The sequence below is a fragment of the Musca domestica genome, unplaced genomic scaffold (assembly GCF_030504385.1).
Source record: "Musca domestica strain aabys unplaced genomic scaffold, Musca_domestica.polishedcontigs.V.1.1 22, whole genome shotgun sequence".
NCBI classification, from domain to species: Eukaryota; Metazoa; Arthropoda; class Insecta; order Diptera; family Muscidae; genus Musca; species Musca domestica.
In genome coordinates, this window is record NW_026712262.1 from 8,600,094 (window position 1) to 8,624,187 (window position 24,094).

General features: G+C 35.9%; 1 protein-coding gene and 2 long non-coding RNA genes across 3 annotated transcripts; 2 read left to right on the plus strand and 1 right to left on the minus strand.

The window, feature by feature from the left end:
* Positions 1–968: 968 nt before the first annotated feature.
* On the minus strand, positions 969–4,688 carry LOC131802636 (segment polarity protein dishevelled-like). The gene has a single exon (XM_059123011.1). The coding sequence runs from the start codon at positions 4,188–4,190 to the stop codon at positions 2,433–2,435; it is 1,758 nt and encodes a 585-aa protein (XP_058978994.1). The 5' UTR covers positions 4,191–4,688; the 3' UTR covers positions 969–2,432.
* Positions 4,689–13,030: 8,342 nt separating this feature from the next.
* Positions 13,031–14,399, plus strand: LOC131802639 (uncharacterized). Its single transcript, XR_009342307.1, has 3 exons — positions 13,031–13,809; positions 13,879–14,126; positions 14,194–14,399. It is a non-coding gene; the product is annotated as an uncharacterized LOC131802639 (long non-coding RNA).
* Positions 14,400–20,592: 6,193 nt separating this feature from the next.
* Positions 20,593–23,310, plus strand: LOC131802640 (uncharacterized). The gene is made up of 3 exons (XR_009342308.1): positions 20,593–22,720; positions 22,790–23,037; positions 23,105–23,310. It is a non-coding gene; the product is annotated as an uncharacterized LOC131802640 (long non-coding RNA).
* The last annotated feature ends 784 nt before the right edge of the window (positions 23,311–24,094 follow it).

The window sequence follows — 24,094 nt, forward strand, 5'->3', positions numbered from 1 at the left end:
ATTCCGAATATTTGGAGGTACCGTTTTATGAGGACTATACGAAAGTGTAGACCGACATGGCATTTACGAAATTAACCTGCCTGACTTCTATGGAAAGATAGCGTGATTACAACAGACAGACGCTCAGACAGGCGGACAGCGCTAAATCGACTTGTGGGGTCTAACATGAGTATTACGAGGAATTACACATGGAATGACAATATTAATATATACTCCACAGAATGGTGGAGTGTATAAATAAATTTTACAATGTGTGAAGGAAACCGGAAACCCAAATTTTTTTGTGAGATACTTAAATGCTATTATTTTGCTAATATTTACAATTTTTGGAAATCGATTTACAAACATTGACCAACGTTTATTCTTTTTTACTTTGGAATACATAAATAATGTGTTATTCCTCGGATAAAAATGTTCTGCAAAACATTTTGGGAACTCAGTATAATATCGATATACATATATGAATTAAAAAGTGTGCTGAAATAAAGGCATAAATGTCTATCAACGAAGAATAACATTGAGAAGACATTGTTGATAGAGTAAGATGACGAATTTTATTCCTTTATTCATATACCTAAATACGAGTCTGAAATCAAACAGAACAGTGCTGTCCAGAAATGTCAAGATAGAATTCCGAGCGTGATCGAAAATATAAAGATTTTTTGCACACCGTGCAAACGAATCTCATCTTCGAAATTTTTTGAAGAAAGTCTAACTTTAAAGATGTCAGAAGACAATATAGATGTTTGGTTATATCAACAATATAAATGTATGATTATATCAACAGTAAACCGATCAACATTTCGCTTGTATACATAAATTACAGAAGAGAATTTAATCTGTGGGTTTATGGGTCCTTCATAACTAAAGTCTTCGCCCACCTTACAACCTGTTTCGAAAACATAATTGAGACTTCGATCGTCTACTTTAAAGGATCAATATTCAGGATTAAAATAAATGTTATTAAATATGTTTATATATATATGTTTTGTTTTATTATAAATCATGGTTACTAAATTCATTTTTTATATTTTTATTAATATAAAGTTATATTTGCTTATTTATTTTTTAATTATTATATTTAATAATTATGTATGTAATTATAATCAGAGATAAAAATTCTTGGTTATATGCAATTACATTTTTTAAATGATAATTTCCATTATACTGTTTTTTTTTTCTTTTTTTGCAAGAATGTTTGTTCTACAAAATGTAAGTGGTTGATCCTGGCGTCATATTTAAGTGTTCTTCTGTATCATCTGGCTGTCCTTGGTCGGTCAGTTTTTATGACACGGTATGTTGGGTCTCATTTTTGGAAAGTGGTTTCTATTTTGAAATCGTAACTTTTGTTTTATGAAATACATATTACAATAATTGTGGGCGTTATAGCATGTTTCCATTGGAAACCGAACAACGTTGTTCGCTCTCAGAATTATGTACACGAATTAACCCGTTCATACGGCACGATTCGTAATTCATAGTAAAATAATTCCCTTTTTCAAAAATTTTGTTTGTTGATTTTAATGGGAATTTATACGAAAATACATGAAATTCTCACTAATATAAATAGAAGAAATGATTGTCTTTCTCCTAAAGATTTATTATATCATTAATTTTATAATTTTCATTCACGTTTTCAACTTTTTGTGCAAATGTTGACATTTTGAATATATTTTTGTATTTTTCTATTTTTAAATTTTGCTGGAGAGACACTTGTCAAACATTTTTTCTGCCGATACAAACATTTTAAAAATATTGCCTCTTTTGTTTGCAGTTTTCTGTGGAAATTTCAACTCGTGGATAAAATGCGTACCTCGAATCAGAGAGAAAACAAAATGTACTTTCGTTTGAATGTACATACGCCATTCAACATTGTAGATTTCATTCATAATTTTCAGTCTTCCCAAAAATTTTTAAAATTTCATTAAATTTTTCTATTTTTAATTTTTAAATGTCATAATTTATTTTTTCGATAAATGCTCTCATTTGTTAGGGATGGGACATATTTTTTCGTTGTTCTGAGAGTGATTTGATTTGAACAACGTACAAATATGAGTGTTCGCTCAGGAAATTTTGTGTTAGACATATTTTAAGTTGAAATCTAATCGTGTAATTTATAATGTTCATTAATAATAAACTATTTGTTTCTTTTGTTTTTCATACGATGTGTATTTGAATATATCAAGAATGTACTTACTATTCTATAAATAATAATAATTACTAGAATTATAAAGATTTTGTATCGGTATACTGGTTTTAATCCTTTCAGCTTTCATTATTCTTTGTTGACACGTTTCGAAAAATTTAAAGGCAAAATATAAAAGACAATTATTAAAGGTTATACACGAATAATAAACATAATTTCATTGCAGTTCCTGCCTTATGTTCCGCCCTCTCTTGCGCCGTCTGGCTGAGAGGAAGTCCTCCTCGTCCTACAATACATAATTAAAGACCGAAGAATCCTGTTCGTTGTTTAGATTGCCACCGCCCCGATTGGATGAGCCGGATGATTTGTTCGAACCGTGGTGTCCGATGGTCATTTGGTTTGTTTGGTGTATTACTGATGTTATGTCGCTTTGAGATGCAGAAATGTCTTTGCTTGTGAGAACATCCGAACTGCTGGATCCTGATGAAAGGCCATGACGCTCAGTGAGCCCATACTGAATGGGCTGGTAGCCATGGCTGGGGTTGTATGTGGCTGAGTATGGCATGTAAATTGGAGGATTTGGCAGGGGGCCTATATCACTGGTGATACTTTCTGTGTCGGCATGGCTTAAATTCGACCGGCACTGCAGTGGATTCCGATCGTCGTTGACAACATAGTAGCATTGTTCAGAAAATGTCAGCTTGTTAACCGTATGTTTAATATAATTATTTCTCAGCATAGCTGAAACGATACGACGCGCTTCTCGCCTATCCTGGACATCTTCAACATTCTCCAGCACCCAGTTAACGGCATCGGCCCCGATGAATGCATTTGGTATAGTGATTTTAAGCCACATACGGTCACGAATTTCCAAGCCACTGTCTGGTTTAATCATTGCTTTGACAATTTCCTCCAAATTGCTTTGATCAAGTCGTTCCTTAATGGGCTCGGGTATGTCTGGATGAATAATACTATCCTGTGAAGTGAGTGCTTGTGTGTGTGCGACCCACGCTCCTGGATCAATAGGTCGAACTGGTTCTGTGCGAGGAATGGTAAAGTATCCTTTGGGATTCGGATCCCAACATTTGGCCACAACTAGCTTAATGGGACCAGGCTTTTGAACAACTTCTCGCAGGACTCTCACCGCTTCGTCATTAGTCATATTTTCGAAATTCACATCATTCACTTGCAAAATCATATCACCCGGTTCTATACGACCGTCTAAAGCAACAGCGCCACCCTTCATAATACTGCCCACATAGATGCCCCCATCACCGCCACGATTTGACTGACCCACTATTGATATGCCAAGGAAATTTACCGCTTCCATGTTGATATTAACTGTAATAATATTCAATGACATCGTTGAATCTGTTATTGATGAGTAACTAGAAGTTCTTGATATACTAGGTGCCCGTTTTTTACGACGCTGAGGCTTCTTGCGCACCTGCAGGCGCTGTACGCTACTGTAGTCTGTTAGATCTCGGTCAAACGTTACTTCGGACTCCGTCCCAAATAAACTAGTGGAGTCTAAATCACTTGACAACACCGATGCTGATTGATATGTTAGCGGTGGAGGAGGCTGCATCATAGGGTTTGCAATTATCCCGGGTGTTCCCATATTACCAACACCAATTGGAGCTCCGACACTCATTTTCTGCGGTGGTGGTGGGGGTTGGGCAGGCCGAGTAGTCTGTCTCAAATCACCGCATTCACTGTTGGGCATGTCGGAACAATTGTCCGATTGATTTGTACCATCTGCAGACACCAACCATGACACTACACGACCATTGAAACACGGCAGTATAGTGGAATCGTCTGCGATTTCTTCTTTCACTACACCAAAGTCGGCATCCATGGATTTAAAAAAGTATTTGTAGTTGTTATTCTGTTTATTTAGCACCATCTTGAAATCCCTCAGAGTCACCTGAGAGGACGGTATTGGAATCTTTACTAAATACGGAGTAGTCTCATCGTCAATGTGATAAATCACTTTTGTCTCTTGGCCTCCACCGCCACCACCACTGTTCTTATCGGCATCCATTTTTGATGATTTTTGCGTTTGTATTTGTTTTAATTCAACCCGAGGCCTCTTTTAGATCTGTCTCCCAGCTATTATTTTCTCGATATCCTATCTTTACTAATGCTCCAACACCAAATTGAAGAATATTCCTTATATTAAAGCAATATCCACAGAAAATTCAAGAATACTTTGTGCTGTGTGTTTTGTTTTTGCTTTAGGGTTGGGTTTCAGTGGGGGCTCCTTCATTTATATCTACTCAACAACTCTTGTTCATTCAAGGCGTTGTTGCTTTGCGCTGTATTAAAAACATATTTTTCGATTATTTTCTTTTTTATCCCAGCTACAAACAGATTTTCAACTTTCCAGATTAAGCAGGGGCTCTTAAGTGAACAAATATGCACAAAATTATAATTATTAAATTGCTTATAAATGTTTACAACTATTTTTTCACTAATTAATAGCTGCAAATTTGCGACAATGGAGCAGAAAATAAAGCCGATATAATGTAACCGACGGGGCGGCGAATGTTAGGTATAACTGGACGACGGTATTTTCTCCAAAGTCATTTCAATATATTAAATACGGCGTTAATGCGCTGATTGCTGGATTTATACGATTTATGGTACAACATTTACAAAATAAAATTCCCCTAGTTTTGCAATTTTTTCGATATTATAAGGGGAAAATCAGTCATCAAACTAAAAACTGTTACATTCCTGCAGTTCTGGAACAGACCAGCAAAAAATGAGGTTTTAAAATAGGGAACAGAGAAAATTATTTTTTGAAATTTTTAATCACATGCGAGTCTTTTTTGCTTGCGCGATTAAAAAGCTGGAATAAGAGCGCATTTTCTGATCATAAAAGACTCATTTGTCGGGAGAAAAACGTGAACTCCCGCGAGTCTTCTAAATAAATCACATATGAGTCTTCCTCTAGATTAGTTAAGAGTCTTTTACGACCATTTTCTGATCGTTCTACAAGTCTTTATGAGTGTTTACAATTCTACGAATCACGTTATTGATTTCTAAGTATGCGGATGTACCGTGAAAAAAGAATTTGTTCATATATATTTATATAAAAAATTATTTAAAATAAAAATAATTCAGTTTTTATAATTATAATTTGTATTCTAATTTCAATAAATGCCATTGTAAAAAATATCGTAAAAAATGAAAAATCAAACCAGTAAGGAAAGCTCAAAAGTCGGGCGGGGCCGACTATATGACACCCTACACCACTATGCATATTTAGTAGAGCTCTCGTAAAAAGGATTATACAGGGCATTTTAGAGCTCTATGAGATATTTGGTACAAAATCAAAATCTATCTAATTCTATCGTGCATTTTACGAACTATAGCCGGGTTTCTCCAAATTTGACGTATTAGCTTCTAGACTGAATTCGGTCTTATGTACGAAAATTCAGGTGATTTGGGCTGATATTGACCATTTAGTGAACAATTAACCTGAAATCGTTAGAATAATCGATTCTCACCACTATGTGGCTGTACAGATGTCTGAAACAATTCCTAATATTAGTTGGAAATTGAAGGTACGAAAATTGGAATAATTGGTTTCCCCTCAGTTATAAAGGTACTCAGCTCCACCTCCACGCCAAGGCTTATTCCCCGGAAGAGTAAAACAGTCGAATTGTATAATGCTACTATGGAAAGTAGCGTATTATTCAACCATTTCGGTATTTATATCAATTTAAAAAACATATATATGGGAGCTACAGCTATATCTGAACCGATTTTTACTAAAATTGATGTACTTGAATATAGGCTGGTTTCGGTTGAATTTGCCAAAATTCATGCCATTTGGGCTGATATTGGCCATTTGATGCACAATTAACACGAAATCGGATGAAGATATATATGGGAGGCATATCCAAATCGGAACAGATTTTAATAAAATTAAAATCAACTATTTTTGGGCTTTATCTGATATCTGGTACCAAATATAATTCCTGTGGAGTGCACATTACGAATGTGAGGGACTTAAAGACCAAATCGGATGAAAGATATATATGGGAGCTATAGCTATATCTGAACCGATTTTTACTAAAATTGGTGTACTTGCTTCTAAGCTGGTTTCGGTCGGATTTGCCAAAATTGATGCTATTACGGCCATTTGGTGGTCAATCACCCGAAATCGGATGAAGATATATATGGGAGCTATATCCAAATCTGAACCGATTTCGATAAAATTTAAAACAGCTATTCCTGTGCTCCATCTAATACCTGGTACCAAATATCACGGTTGTGGAGTGAATATTACGAATGTAAGAGACTAAAACACTAAATCGGATGAAACATATATGGGTGCTATATCTATATCTGAACCGATTTTCACTAAATTTGATATACCTGCTTCTAGGCTGAATTTGGTCCGATGTACTAAAATTCAGTCCATTTGTACTTATATCGGCCATTTGGTGCACAATTAACCCGAAATCGGATGAAGATATATATGGGAGCTATATCCAAATCTGAACCGATTTCGATAAAATTACAAACAACTATTTCTGGGCTGTATCTTATATCTGGTACCAAATATCACGGTTGTGGAGTGCATAGTAGGAATGTGAGGGACTTAAAGATCAAATCGGATGAAAGATATATATGGGAGCTATATCCAAATCTGAACCGATTTCGATAAAATTACAAACAGCTATTTCTGGGCTGTATCTTATATCTGGTACCAAATATCACGGTTGTGGAGTGCATAGTAGGAATGTGAGAGGCTTAAACACCAAATAGGATAAAACATATATATGGGAGCTATAGCTGTTTCTGAACCGATTTTCTCCAAATTTGTTGTATTTGCTTTAAGGCTAATCTCGGTCACATGTGCCAAAATTCGGTCCATTTGGGCTGATATTGGCCATTTGGTGGTCAATTATCGGATGAAAGATATATATGGAAGCTATAGCTATATCTGAACCGATTTTCTCCAAATTTGATATACTTGCTTCTAGGCTGAATTTGGTCCGATGTACTAAAATTCAGTCCATTTGGGCTGATATTGGCCATTTGGTGGTCAATTAACCGGAAATCGGATGAAGATATATATGGGAGCTATATCCAAATCTGAACCGATTTCGATAAAATTTAAAACAGCTATTTCTGTGCTCCATCTAATACCTGGTACCAAATATCACGGTTGTGGAGTGCATAGTAGGAATATGAGGGACTTAAAGATCAAATCGGATGAAAGATATATATGGGAGCTATAGCTATATCTGAACCGATTTTCTCCAAATTTGATATACTTGCTTCTAGGCCGAACTCGGTTGGGTGTACCAAAATTCAGGTAATTTGGACTGATAGTGGACATTTGGTGCACATTTAAACCGAAATCGGATGAAGATATATATGGGAGCTATATCTAAATTTGATCCGATTCTCACCAATTTCAATAGGGTTCGTCCTTGGACCAAAAAAATATTGTTTGGAAAATTTCATCTCAATCGGATAATAAATGCGACCTGCATTTTGTTCACAAGAATACATGGACAGACGGACGGACGGACAGACGGACTGACATGCATAAATCGACTCAGAAAGTGATTCTATGAAGGTTCTCAAAAGTAACTATGGGTCTATCTCGTTTCCTTCTCCATGTTACAAACAAATGCACAAAGACATAATACCCTTACCACTATGTGGTGTAGGGTATAATAAAACTGCAATCGGGCCGTTTTCTTTTTGTAACCCGGTCTCTAGCGTGAACAAAATGTTTCTGTAGGATTGTGTCCATATCCCTGTCGTTGATTGTTTATTTGAGCTGGCAAATATCTGAAATAAAATATGTACAAGTCTGCCCATTTTACTAATTCTTTATATACGTGTAAAAAAGACAAACTTACTTTTGATTACTGTCACTAAATAGTACTTTTATGCACTCGACTTTAGACTGGTCCCCTTCCATGTGTATAGGCAGGCTAAATTGTCGGAAAAACCTTTCGAATGGTAGCCCGAAAGAATTGTGGGGCTCCTTCACCGCCGGTTTTTACAATAAACTCTTTCTGCAAATAGGTTATCAAAAAATTATATGAGTATTAATAGTTTTTAAAGTAGTAAATAAATCAATTAGAGGCCCTATTTTCTATACTTACGTAAAACCCCTCATTTTCAGCACTTTCTTCAGTAAAATTTTGATTTGGCTCGACGTACATGTGTACATGTGTGTTAATCATTTTTTGAACACTAAATGGACTCGAAGAAGACTCTGCGAAGTGATTTTTTCAAAAACAATATTCAAGTGAATGCTGGGTATAATCACTTTTCAAACAACTGCATGATCTTTTTAAGACCAATCATTTTTCAATCTCTAGATGGTCGCAATACGGTAATAAATAACGGAAAAATTAGTAACATTTTGCACATATCAATGATTGATTTGCGGTTCCCCTACATTTTGTTGTTGTATATTAAATTGATCTCTTTTTACTCATTTGAGAGAGTCATTTTCGAGTCGCTTTTCGGTCATACAAGTGAGTTAATCATTTTTTGATCACCAAAAAGAATCGAAGAAGACTCTGCGAAGTGATTTTTTAAAAAACAATATTCAAGTGAATGCCGGGTATAATCACTTTTCAAACAACTGCATGATCTTTTTAAGACTAATCATTTTTCAATCTCTAGATGATCGCAATACGGTAATAAATAACGGAAAAATTAGTCACATTTTGCACATCTCAATGATTGATTTGCGGTTTCCCTACATTTTGTTGTTGTATATTATATTGATCTCTTTTTACTCATTTAAGAGTGTCATTTTCGATTCGCTTTTCGATCATACAAGTGAGTTAATCAAAGTGATGTTTTCAAAAACAATCTTCCAAATGCTAGCTGGGTACAATCTGGATTAAGTTAACACCATCGTACAACAAGGAGTTAGAACAACTTCGTTAAGCTACAGAAATGCAGCGCTGAAGCTATGCCCGCTTGTCAGAATTATTCAAAATTATAGGCAACAAGTTGTTTTCATTTATTTGATATTTTTCTGTTCATTTCTAAAATGAGTTAAATAGAGCGAAAAATGAATGAAATGCCTGGATGTTCTCTCAAAAATATATATAAATATATGTTCAATCTTTCAATTCCATGGCAAATCTGGTTAATATTATTAATGCGCATCCCGTAATTTAAGTTTCTTCCAATCATTGATTTTATTTTTATTTTTCAAACCAACAAATACATTCACAAAAATGGCAGAGGTCGGGCAAACTTAGAAAAAACTACAGAAATACAGTACTAAAGGTGTGGGTACATAACATCTTGGAATCATGAACAAGCATAGACTTTAAGCTGCTTATGCGCCCACACCTTAAGGCCATGCTCGCTTCATGTCAGAATTATTAAAAATTATAATATGCAACAAGTTCTTCCAATTATTTTCTTTTTTAAGTACGAAAAATTAATGAAACGCTCAATATTTCAATCTCATGACAAAAATGATAAATATCTTAAATGCGCGTCCAGCAATGTACTTTTCTTCCATAATTGATTTTGAAAATTTGCTCTGTTCAAGAATCTACAAATTTTGCAATTTCTGTCCGATATCATAAAGAAAAAATTGGTTGCAAGAATCTACTAGTTTTGCCATTTTTTTCGATATCATAAAGGGAACATTCTTGCGGTTCTGGAACATAGCATATCATAGTAGAAACGTTAACATTGTTGCAGTTCTGAAACACAGCAATTTCGTTTTTATTTTTCAAAACAATTGGTCTGTTCCAGAACCTGCAAGAATCTACTAGTTTTGCAAATTTCTCCGATATCATAAAGGGAAAACCAATTACAACAACGCTGTCATATAGGAAAAATTCAGTTATAGCATGTTTCCATTGGAAACCGAACAACGCTCTCAGAATTAGGTACACGAATTAACCCGTTCATACGACACGATTCGTAATTCATAGTAAAATAATTCCTTTTTTCAAAAATTTTGTTTGTTTATTTTTAATGGGAATTTATACTAAAATACATTAAATTCTCACTAATATGAATAGAAGAAATGATTGTTTTTCTCCCAAATATTTATCATATCATTAATATTATAATTTTCATTCACGTTTTCAACTTTTTGTGTAAATGTTGACATTTTGAACATATTTTTGTATTTTTCTATTTTCAAAACCTGCTGGAGAGACACTTGTCAAACATTTTTTCTGCCGATACAAACATTTTGAAAATATTGCCTCTTTTGTTTCCAGTTTTCAACTTGAATGGGAGAGGAAACAAAATGTACTTTCGTTTGAATGTGCATAGGCCACTCAACATTGTAGTTTTCATTCATAATTTTCAGTCTACCCAAAAAAAATTTAAAATTTCATTAGATTTTTCTAGTTTTAATTTTTAAATGTCATAATTTATTTTTTCGATAAATGCTCTCATTTGCTAGGGATGGGACATATTTTTTCGTTGTTCTGAGAGTGATTTGATTTGAACAATGTACAAATGTGAGTGTTCGGTCAGAAAATTTTGTGTGAAGAATTAAGTAGTTTTTTCATAGTTAAGGGTCAAACAACGAATAGAGAGCGAATCAAGTGTAGTGGAAACGCCACATTATCGTAGTAAAAACTGTATATTTGGTCTGTTCCAAAGCTGCAAGAATGTAAAATTTGTACTATGATAACCGATTTTTCCTTAATGATATCGAAAAACCAGTAAAGAAAGCCTTAAAGTCGGGCGGGGCCGACTTTATGATACCCTACACCACTTTGCTAATTTAGTAGAGCTCCACATAACAAGTAAAAGTTTTTATGGGAGAATTCAATCATACAAGCTATGATTATAATTATAATTTAAAGTTCAAAAGACTAAATATGCCGAAGCATTTGTATCTTTTAAATTCGGACTTGTGTTGGCCATTTGGTGCACAAATAATTTAAAACCGGATAAAAATATAAATGGGAGCTATATCCAAATCTGAACCAATCTCGATAAAATTTGACAAAGATATTTCTGAGCTGTATTTGATATATTTCCCTGAATATCGTTGTTACGGAGTGCATATTACGGTTGTGGGTAACAAATATAACAAATCGGATGAACAATATACATGGAAGTTATAGCTATATCTGAGCCGATCTTCACCAAATTTGACATACTAGCTTCTAGACACAATTCGGTCGTAAGTGCTGAATTCCATCCCATTTAGACAAATACTAGACGTTTGGTGCACAATAAAAAGTAAATCGGACGAAGTTATATATGGGAGCTATATCCAAATCTGAACCGACCCCGATAAAATTTAGCAAATGTATTTCTGAGCTGTATTTGATATATTCCCCCAAATATTGTTGTTGCAAAGAGCATATTACGGCTGCGGAGGACAAAAATAACAAATCGGATGAACAATATATATGGGAGCTATATCTAAATTTTTACCGATTATCTCCAATTTCAATAGGGTTCGTCCTTGGGACAAACAAATGATCTGTGCAAAATTTCATCTGGATCGGGCAATAAATGCGATCTATGCAGATCATCAAAAGGAACTATGGGTCTATCTCGTTTCCTTTTGCCTGTTACAAACAAATGTACAAGGACATAATACCCTGACCACCTTGTGGTGTAGGGTATAAACACTAATAGATTCTTGCAGATACTGGAACAAAGCAGTTGTCTCTGTTTGAATTGAGAATTCGGAAATGTTTCAACATGTTACCAAAACCAAAATATAGTCACTAGATTCTACCCATGGTACAATGAAGAGAAGGTAGGTCAACTTTGAAAAAATTGCAAGTATAGAGGTCTACCTGTTTGGCTTGTAATGTCAGAATTAGTATCAAAACAATAAAAAATCAAACAACTTGTTGCATTTATTTTGAATAAATAATTGAAAACCGCGATAACTGAATGAAAGGTCAACACTTCTTTTCAAAACCAGGTTCTATATATCTCTAAAGGATTATTTCGCTACAAAAACTCTAGATTTTGTCGATGCATACGATGAAATAAACATTTTGAAAACATCCGAATTTGAATGTTTTCTGAACAATTTTTTTGTTATTGAAAAGAAAACACATACATAAACAAATAAAGATGACATATTAAGCCAAGAAAATAAAAAAATTGAAATCATATGGTATCATTGCCCTACCTTGATATCATTGTACCATGATTCTACCCATATCAATAATGCAGTCAATTTTAATTTAAAATTTTCATTTATAATCGGCCCAATTACGGTTGTCGTTTCTATAGTCGTCGACTTTATGTGCAAGTCGCCATCGCCGTCGCTTCGTTTCGAAAATGGTATAACGGTAATGCATAGAAGCGACATCGACAGTTTAAAAAAATGTTGGCAACAATTAAAAACGTTGGCAACACTCCTTGTTATTGAAAAAAATGTTGAAAATTTGTTTGCATTTTGAAATATATTTCCATAACTTCAAGCTTTTTATGTACCTGCACCCTAAATGTAAACAACATTGCCTCTGTCTGCAGTTCTTAGCAACTAATTTATTTTCGTCGCTAAGAGCCGACACATTTTGTTAATTACCGAATTATAGCAATTAAGAAACTGCTATATCGATAAATGTCGTTGACTAGTTTGAGAAACGTACAACTGTTTAATGTAAACGTAGCCTTAAATGCCCCGTACACGATCAAAATGCATGACATGCAATTATGTAGTGTTAGTGAAAATTTGTATGCATGCGTCACACCTACAATGCATGAAACAAAATCAGAATTTTTTGATTTTTCTCGTGCATGACGTTCAACAATGACGCGTGTGCGGCGGAGAGGTCATGCAGATTCTCATTTGTAAAGTTTTTTTTTTTAAAGCGAATGGGTGTATAGAGATTGCGGATACTGAGAAAACAAAAATGTTTTTGAGTTTGTCACGTACTACCGTCAGTTGATTTCACATAATTCCTGTTTTCTATCAAACATCGTCATTGCTGGCATGTTGGCTTTTTGCACGGCTAGTGCTCGCCGGATGGGGGTGGTTCTTGACGACATTGACTAGGTTGGCAATACGTTAAACAAAAAAAAATATCATGCCAGACTGATCAAAATTAAAAAAAAAAGGGTATTCCGAGCCCGAGAGAAATAGTAAACTATTAATGACTTTTACCACAGCATAAATAAGAAAAAGCAACCAGTTATATGGGAAAAAAATCATGAAAGTACTCGGCAGGTGTTAAACCGAGCTCTTCCCTCCCACTGGAACACTTGTTCCACCTTGGCAATCAAAACATGTTCATATTGCCCCCATACCTACCTCTTCTTTAGCACGTCACCCTCCTAACCTTCAATTAAATTTCCTTATGGAGAAGACATTTTAATTCATATCCATCGTTATAATTTTATTTTTAATTCAAGGTTCTTAATTTTTAATACAAAAAATTGTGGATAATTTTAACTTTGAAATTCACATTGTTAAAAAGGTTATTACTAGTGCAAAGAGTTTTTACTAGTGTAAAATATTCGAAAATCGTAAGTATTATAATTTTGAACGTTGTACATAATAACGAAACTTAGGTAAGTACCACTTTTGGGTATTTATTTAATAAATTTAATATAAGATGGCTGCTCTTCTTTCTTTTCCAGGGATGCTGAACAGAGGTCCTATTATGGCGGTGATTGCTGGCAATGGAGCTTATTATCCGTCAGTTAATCTCGTAAGTATGAGTGTTGTATTTTAGTTTTATAGTTCAAACCCTGAATAAAAAGTTTTCTTCTATTTTAAGTGGAGTAAAAGCAAAGGGACAACATTAAGCTTTTGTGTATGGGAGCAACTAACTCCTGGTGGTTAATAACCTGTCCTACCTGCCTAGAGAGAGCTCTATCTATTCGGAGAGGATATGAGAGTAAAAATTCGAATAATAAAGAAAACAAAAGGAAATGTCTACCCTTAAGGCCACGTATTTTCTATACCCTTTTATTCTAGGTTTATGGGCAGTCCGTCCGTCGCAAGTAATTATCAATAAGTTTGGAGGTAAGTAATGAGTTAAAGTCAATAGCTCGTTTTACACCATATCAGTTTTATATTCTTTTATTTTTAGGTACCTCAGCACCGCGGAATGCCTGGTGCTCAACAGCGTATCCAACGATGGGCAGAGGAGTCGGGATCGGTGGTCCAAATATCGTTATCGATGCTGGCAAAGGTGTTTGGTGCTGGATTACTTCCTTTTGTTCAAAAGTTATTGAGGTTTTTTTTCTCTTTTCGTGCAATAAAGGCAATAAATATTTTTAAAATTTTGTTTTGTGATATGCGGGTATTATTACACCGGTTGTATTTAACGTGGGTAAAAACTTTACTATTTTCTTTTTGCTCGATCCACTTCCTGCTGCCAAGAACTCCAGAAATAAAAAGAAAGAACTTTGAATATTTTACATGGCTTATTGGCTCCCTATTTCCAATATGTTTTCCACATTTAAAATTTCCCTTTTTGAAATGACAGGATAAACAAACCATATGTCACTTGGTGTGACAGACAAAATTATACGAGTTTCGGTATGTGGCGTATAGATGGCGTGAGTACGCACATGACAAACCCAACCATCCTTTGTACATCACTGTAAAAGGATGGGAGGGAAAAAGTGCGAAAAATAAGTTCGATGATTTGTAGAAAGCTTCATTTGAATGGAGCGCTTTTATTTTCGATAGGACGTCGATCTTGTCAGCTCTTCTTTGTCAATGAAATATGCCTGCGTCATTATTTCTACTGAACTGGCTACGTTATCATAGACAGACCATACATATGTAGTGAATTTCTTGAAGTGCGGGCGATACAATTGAATACCGGGGTTTCAAAAAATATATACAATTAAGAATAAAAGAAAAACCAAGAATTTGCTGTTTAAAAAAACTTTTTGTGATTACCAATAGTGTCTTACTAATATTAACGTGCTACAAAAAAATAAATCCTAAAATAAACAAAATCTGAAATTTCCTAATAAGATAAAATTGTAACGGGTAAAAGAAGAAACGACGAATGAAAAAGTGTTATAAACGTAATATCGAGTTGGCGTCATATAACTGTGCTGTGCTTTCATACGACTGTACCACAACGAGTTGCGTACTATGTGATAGGTTTGTTGCTGGGTTGAAATAACCGTTTCATTCTAGAAATCGTCGATCATCTTCAGTGCAAACAAAGCGATGTGTAATTGAAAAAAAAACAGAAAATAATCTAAAACTAAAAGAATAGAGAATAAAGTTAAGAAAATCGTTTAATTACTAAAATAAATGTGTGCTGCCTAAGAATATAAATTTTAAGGAAAAATATAGAAATTCAATTTTATATTAATAATAAAGATATAAATTGTGTATGTTGAAAAGTGTATAAATGGAATTAATATAATTTTCATCAATACTAAATCTGTGTATGCAATAAAAGTCCAATAATTTATATTTTCATATGCGTATTAATTGGCTATGCAAGTGAAAAACAAAAAGAAGTGAGCATTGTTAAATAAAAAAGCCTATCAGAAAAGTTTTTTTCATTAATTAAAAGCCTACGTTATTCCTGTTGTTGTAATAGTGGGAATATTTGTGCATACGACCATACTTTTCTTGTGATATGATTTCTTAAAAGCAAAAGTGTAAGAGTAGTAAAATCAAAGAGTGTGAAATACAGCTATGAGAGAGAATAAAGAGTACATGTGTAGAGTCACAAAAAGGTTAACGGAAAAAAACATAACGAAAGTGAGGAAAGAAATGAATCAAAACAAATGCGAAGCAAAATCAAAACAAAGGCTAATTTGAATCAAAACATAAAAGAAATATAAAAGCAAAACAAAATAATGTTAATGATTGTGGATTTAACGGCGAATCAACGTTGCGATTATACTTTAAAGTGGAAAAGCAAATAAATTCTGATTTTGTGCCCAACTATGAGGAGTAAAAACCACCATGCAGAAATCTCTACTTTGCCGCTGTAATCTTATGATATATCTATTTTTGGATTTGTGCCGGTAAGTGAAAAATCGTTTTATTTCTTTATAATAACAAAGATATAGTTTAGGAGAAAATGAATCTATGAGCTCGTAAGGAAAATATTTTTCCGTGAATAATTATTAAACATTAAATTTTTGCTGGTGTTATTCAGATCGTGAGAGGACTTCTTCTGTTATTATGGGATGCGGTAGAAAAACCATTTCTTATTGTTTCAAATCTTTCACGTGGAATACTCCTAAGGATTTCCCTCTCAAATCCTCTATTTCATAAAGACAATTTCCAATTGGTCGAACAATTCTGCACTTTACAAATTTAGGTCCTAGTTTAGCATTAAAGTTCCTTTTGAAGTCACTTTGCTGAAAGCTACGACGATATATCTCCTGCCCCGGTATAAATTTCACATTCCTAGATCGCACGTTGTACTTTTTTTCATTTATTAGGTATGCTCGGTGGAGATTCTCTCTTATTTTCTCTCTGATTATTTCTAATTTTATTGTTTGTGGAAGGACATTGGCCTCCGGATCCTGCAGAACCTTAAGCTTTCGCGCTAGAGCAAATACGCTACCATGATTCACCATGTTCATTCCAAAAAGGGCGAAATATGGAGTGACACCTATTGCGGAGTGAACCGATGATCTCAAAGAACACTCTATCTCTGACAAATATTTATCCCATTCTGTCTGACTATCCTTTAAGTATGAACGTATGGCTGATAAAATGCTTTGGTTGACTCGTTCAGAAGAGTTAGCTTGTGGCGAATGAGTTGCTGTGCGCACGTGAGAGATACCAAAGTTTGTCATAAGGTCCTCAAATTCCTTTGCTACAAATTGTTGTCCATTATCTGAAATTAGTACTTCGGGTGTACCGAACTTATGAAATACCTCTGATATGAGGAATTTAACACATTTTTAGTACTGGCTTTATTCATAGCCTTAAGAAGAACGTACTTGCTAAGATGGTCAAGGACAATGAAAATATAAGTGTTGCCGGCCTTTGAACGCGGATAGGGACCTAAAAAATCTACAAAAATTCTTTGAAAAGGTCTCTCCACATTGGCTTCTTTGCCCATGGGAGGACGTAGCGTTATGTTGGCTGATTTAGACTCTTTACATACTTGACATTTAAGGACGAAATCTCTAACTTGCTTATTCATAAGGGGCCAATAAAAATACTCCTTGATTCTTTTTAGGGTTTTATGAAAACCACCATGTGAGGCCACAGGGAGACAATGGGCTTTTTCGATAATTCCATTGGTTAACTCCAATGGAATCCATAATTTCCAAGCAAAATCTTCATTGGTAGGTGAGCCGTCGTAAAATTGTGTCCTTTTGTAGACGAATCCATCTATCACTTTTATATCTGGCAACCGATCCGCGTTCTTACTGACGTTATCTATAAGATCTTTATAGTCCTCGTTTTGAAAAGCTGATGAAGAAAGGTCTATTAAAGCATCTACATTTACCTACAACTCTTCCATATCGTATCTTGACAGTGTATCAGGTACTACGTTCATGGACCCTTGGCGATGTTCTATATCGAAACTAAATGATTGTAAATGAAGACTCCATCGAGCCAATCGCCCACTTAAATCTTTATGCGACATCAGCCACTTCAGGCTACTATGGTCGGTAATAATTGTAAATGGCATAAGCTCGATATAAGGGCGAAATTTCTTTACTGCATTAACCACCGCCAAGCACTCTCTCTCCGTGACTGAATAATTCTTTTGTGCCGATGTGAGCTTCTGGGAATAGTAAGCAATGGGATGTTCCCCTCCTTCGCTATCTTTTTGGAATAGCACTGCTCCGATTCCCAGATCAGAAGCATCACACTGCACATAAAAATGTTTAGAAAAATCAGGATGAGTCAGGACAGGGCTAGTGATTAATGCAGTCTTGAGTTTTTCAAAAGCTATCTTTGCCTCTTCAGTAAAATGGAAAACTTTTCCCTTCTTTAAGGTATCGAAAATGGGCGCGGCGATCATTGCGTAATTTGGTATGAACCTACGATACCACCCTGTTGCCCCCGTAAAGCTGCGTACCTGTTTCGCGGTTTTTGGAAAACAAAAACGAGTTATTGTCTCAATTTTTGCTGGGTCTGGTTTGAGTTCACCACCTCCAACGATGTAGCCTAAATATCTTAATTCCTTGAAGCAAAACTTAGATTTAGCTACATTTATGGTTAGTCCTGCTTCAGCTAATAGATCGGCAACGCGCTTCAGCAACTCCAGGTGGGTTTCGAAGTCTGGCGAAACCACCAAAAGATCGTCCAGGTAAACAAAAACGCGGTCCCGCAGTACCGAAGGGATCACTCTATCCATTAGACGGCACAACCTTTGGGCCGCATTGCACAACCCAAAAGGCATGACGGTAAAATGGTAGAGTGGTCTTCCCGGTACTGTGAAAGCCGTTTTTTCTTTGCTGGACTCATCTAATGGGATTTGCCAGAAAGCGTCCTTTAAATCGACACTTGAGATAAAATAGGTATCTCCCAACCTGCTAAGCAATCCCTCAATGTGCGGGAGTGGGTAGGCATCCTTGACCGTCAGAGCATTGAGCTTACGAGCATCCAAGCAGAGCCTATTTTTGTCGCCCTTTCTGACTAGAGTGACAGGATGACTCCACGGACTTTCACTCGGCTCAATGACTCCTAGATCGAGCATTCTATCCAGCTCTGCATACATGAGCTTTTGTACAGCTGGAGATACAGGATAGTGTCTACTTTTAACTGGAGTTGCGTCACCTGTGTCGATCGTGTGGACCTCAGACTTAGTCCGGCCTAAGCCTTGTGTTGAATAAGAAGGAAATCTTGCTATTATCCCATCCAAACGTTTCCGTTGTGGATCAGACAATTTATGAACAGTTCTGTCATCACTGGTTCCACTATCAGCCTCATCACAAAGACTGACGCCGTTGGTGGTGAGACTCTCAACAGACGCAAACATTTTAAAGGTTTTCATGAAGTCAATTCCAAGGAAGAGTTGTCGGTTAAGTGTAGGAACCAAAAAGAAATCTATTGGGTGAGTCATATTATTGAAGGTAATATCTGCACGGATTTTCCCGGTTATCTTGTGTGGACTTCCATCTGCAGTCTTAACAAAAGAAAAGAAATCTTGAGGAGTTAAACCAATTTTTCCTACCAGATCTAGACAACCCTTACCTAAACAAGACACCGTTGCTCCACTGTCAAGAAGACCCTCAATTTCTTCGCCATTAATGTGAATTTTGGTGTAAAATCTCGAATCTTCACCTTCATATAGGGTAGTAGATGCAATTTCCTTTCTCAATTTCCTTCTCTTGTTGTATCTTTCTCTAGCCCGTTTTACTTTATTGGACACTACACCGAAAATTCTCGACCTAGCTTCTTCGTATTCCTTTTTCCTTACATGCAATGGTTTCAACACTCGTAATATCGGCTTCTCTTCATTCACCCTCTTGTTTTCGTTGACTAATAAGATTACCTTCTTCGCGTTACACTTTCCCTCTACTGTTCCTGCTGGGACTCCGTCTGGGTGGAGCGCGCCTCCCCAGTTCGAGGAACGCTCCGATTCAAGTTTCCCTGGCACCTTGGACATTTTGGGGAAACTACTCCCTCTCTTCCGCACTTGAAGCAGAACACCTTTGATATGGGTACAGGACAATCAATGTAACTATGACCAACCTTTCTGCAATTCCAACACGTGTAGCGGTTGGACACTGCTAAAGCGTCTACGTCCAATTCAGATTCGGCCTCTGTGTATTCTAGTTCGTGTACTTTCTGTGGTTGAAACGTTCTTTGCTGGTATGCTTGTCTTTGTCCAGCTACCATCAATTCAGCCCGTTTGACCTCCTGCCGAAAATGGTTCAACCCTTTAATTTGAATAGGGAAAATAAGAGAAGCAAGTGATGATTTTAAGTTTCCTTTCATGATCTCTACCAAGTCGTTTTCATCATATGGAGATCGTTGTTGGTTTCTCATTTTGAGCACGGCATCGAAAAACTCATCAAATGTTTCATTCGGCATCTGACGACGACCCATAATTTCTTTTTGAATTTGAAATTCATTCTGGTACCGACGAAATTGGGCTAAAAATGCTTCCCTCAACTCATTCCAGTGCCTAAACGGGGCAATTCGTCGTTGCTGCCAGTACCAACTTTCGGCACTACCCTCAAGTAACTGTGGGAACTCCCTGAGAAGTTCGTCAAATGGATAACCATAGTCTTGCCTCGTAGACTCCAAACAGAAGATAAAATGTTCAGCATCTGCGTTTTTCTCACTGCCATTGAAGCGCATTCCCCAATCTTTAACTTTGTATTTTCGATTGCTACTTTGATGAGCTACATTTCCGTGATAGGATGATGCATTCGACGGCTTCTGAGGTCTCATTTCTGTTGGATTCCCCGTATAATCTTGACCTCTGGTATCCACCGCAATGATAGGATTGTTATTCTCGGCTCCTGATGCCTCATTTCGAACTGCCTGCGATGGAGGAGGTTCCCTAATTCCGTGCATTGATTGAGTGTTTCCTACAACTGTCGGATAACGTGTTAGTGGCGGTGGCGCACGCGTCATTGGAGCTATAGCTGGAGTCTGTATCCCAGCTGCGTGTTCAGCCGACAAACCTTCCTCGGTGGAATTTCTCACGGTTGGCCGTGCTTGCTGTAGATCACGCTGAACCTGCCGAATCACTTCAATACTGCGCATCAGTTGAGCTTGTGCTAACCCAATGGATGCCATCATTTCCTGCAGATTATTAGCCTGGTTGAATTCCGATCTATCGTCTCCATTCCCCTGTCGAAATTCTCGTCTTACGTTCTGAGCGGTCAAACTTGAAAATGCTGGAGAAAGTATAGTATTATTCAGTTCATCCGGACTGATCGATGCATCGCTGCCAATCGATGGAGCGCTTGACGATCTGACAATGCCTCCCGTTCCAGTGTTGGTTTGCAAAGTTGGTGGGTTGTTCGTAGGAACTTGAGTTTGCGTGTTCTGTGCCCCTACCCTTGGCTCGGAATTAACTGCTTCTTCGTTGTTTTCCATATTATTTGGCTGTAGCTTACTACCACTTCTAGTCAAAACCATTCCAAAATTAATAGTAAACTAATAACTGTGTTCCTAAGAAATATTAAAAATAAAAACTAAAAATCAAGAAAACATATATACTAGTAGTAATGCTTCTACTTCTGTCGAGGTAGGAAAATAATGATGTATTAAATAATATCAAAAAGTCTTTCAATATATCATAAGGTAGGATTCTAGGTGACGGCCATTAGAAGAGTAGATGTTACTTTCAGATTTAAAAGAAATAAGGTAAACAAAATAATTACCTCCTGCAATCCTGTGCTTTAACTTTTTATACTGTGGATATGGAAAATCTGGTTTAACAACCTAGTGACATCGAAAGAAATCTCGTTGACTATACTATGAGTGTTTCTGTCTAAGAATTGACTCCGGACAACAAAATTCCTTTCGAATACAAAATGATTGTTAAAAATGGCTATTGCAATGAAAAACTAATTGGATGTGACCCAAAAACTCCACACAATCGTGGCAATTAAATGCGTTGTGTTACTAACACTGGCGATAAGACCTACGATTATATGTAGCCTAAAGGTTTGGTGATTCAAAATTAAATCTCCACCTCACGACCCCGATTTAGAAAACTTTAGGTCGGGACTGAGATTTTAACATTGGACCGTGATATTGAAAATGAAGAAATATCGTTCAAAATGTATACTATTTAAACCAAGTGGCAGCCGGGAGGACTCTTTGAGTTACTCAAACGGGACCTACTTGCTTTAAATAATATATGGCTACAATTATTTTTTTGCTTTCATCTCGGGCCCCACGTTATGGGCGCCATTTTGTCACGTACTACCGTCAGTTGATTTCACATAATTCCTGTTTTCTATCAAACATCGTCATTGCTGGCATGTTGGCTTTTTGCACGGCTAGTGCTCGCCGGATGGGGGTGGTTCTTGACGACATTGACTAGGTTGGCAATACGTTAAACAAAAAAAAATATCATGCCAGACTGATCAAAATTAAAAAAAAAAGGGTATTCCGAGCCCGAGAGAAATAGTAAACTATTAATGACTTTTACCACAGCATAAATAAGAAAAAGCAACCAGTTATATGGGAAAAAAATCATGAAAGTACTCGGCAGGTGTTAAACCGAGCTCTTCCCTCCCACTGGAACACTTGTTCCACCTTGGCAATCAAAACATGTTCATATTGCCCCCATACCTACCTCTTCTTTAGCACGTCACCCTCCTAACCTTCAATTAAATTTCCTTATGGAGAAGACATTTTAATTCATATCCATCGTTATAATTTTATTTTTAATTCAAGGTTCTTAATTTTTAATACAAAAAATTGTGGATAATTTTAACTTTGAAATTCACATTGTTAAAAAGGTTATTACTAGTGCAAAGAGTTTTTACTAGTGTAAAATATTCGAAAATCGTAAGTATTATAATTTTGAACGTTGTACATAATAACGAAACTTAGGTAAGTACCACTTTTGGGTATTTATTTAATAAATTTAATATAAGATGGCTGCTCTTCTTTCTTTTCCAGGGATGCTGAACAGAGGTCCTATTATGGCGGTGATTGCTGGCAATGGAGCTTATTATCCGTCAGTTAATCTCGTAAGTATGAGTGTTGTATTTTAGTTTTATAGTTCAAACCCTGAATAAAAAGTTTTCTTCTATTTTAAGTGGAGTAAAAGCAAAGGGACAACATTAAGCTTTTGTGTATGGGAGCAACTAACTCCTGGTGGTTAATAACCTGTCCTACCTGCCTAGAGAGAGCTCTATCTATTCGGAGAGGATATGAGAGTAAAAATTCGAATAATAAAGAAAACAAAAGGAAATGTCTACCCTTAAGGCCACGTATTTTCTATACCCTTTTATTCTAGGTTTATGGGCAGTCCGTCCGTCGCAAGTAATTATCAATAAGTTTGGAGGTAAGTAATGAGTTAAAGTCAATAGCTCGTTTTACACCATATCAGTTTTATATTCTTTTATTTTTAGGTACCTCAGCACCGCGGAATGCCTGGTGCTCAACAGCGTATCCAACGATGGGCAGAGGAGTCGGGATCGGTGGTCCAAATATCGTTATCGATGCTGGCAAAGGTGTTTGGTGCTGGATTACTTCCTTTTGTTCAAAAGTTATTGAGGTTTTTTTTCTCTTTTCGTGCAATAAAGGCAATAAATATTTTTAAAATTTTGTTTTGTGATATGCGGGTATTATTACACCGGTTGTATTTAACGTGGGTAAAAACTTTACTATTTTCTTTTTGCTCGATCCACTTCCTGCTGCCAAGAACTCCAGAAATAAAAAGAAAGAACTTTGAATATTTTACATGGCTTATTGGCTCCCTATTTCCAATATGTTTTCCACATTTAAAATTTCCCTTTTTGAAATGACAGGATAAACAAACCATATGTCACTTGGTGTGACAGACAAAATTATACGAGTTTCGGTATGTGGCGTATAGATGGCGTGAGTACGCACATGACAAGTTGTTGGAATTTTTCGTGTCATTGGGAGCACTTTGGGATGTTAAATGTGAAAAATATAACAATCGGGTTATTAAAGAAAATTAATATGAAGTACTAATGCCGAAAGACCGAAAATTAATTGGTGACACAACCAGGCTTAGTAGTTCCTCGTAAGTGGAACTCTCCATTCTTAAACAATTTTCAAAATCGTTTGCCTATAACACTCTTAGTTCAACTAATAAATGTTCATGAGTGAATTCATGTTTATACCACTCTTTCATGCAGATTCTTTTATTTCTCTTACTGTTTTCATATTCTTTATTTTTTAAGCACACGCTAAAAGCTTCATGCACACTTACACAATTTTGATTTCTTGCATTTTGACCGTCGACGGGGCACTTTAGCCCTTTTTCAAATTAATAAAACCTACTTACTTAACTTCAAATTAATAAAAATCCGCTAATACCGAGATGAAAATTTTACAAATTTAATTTGAAGCTAGTTCCGCGCTCTTTTAGT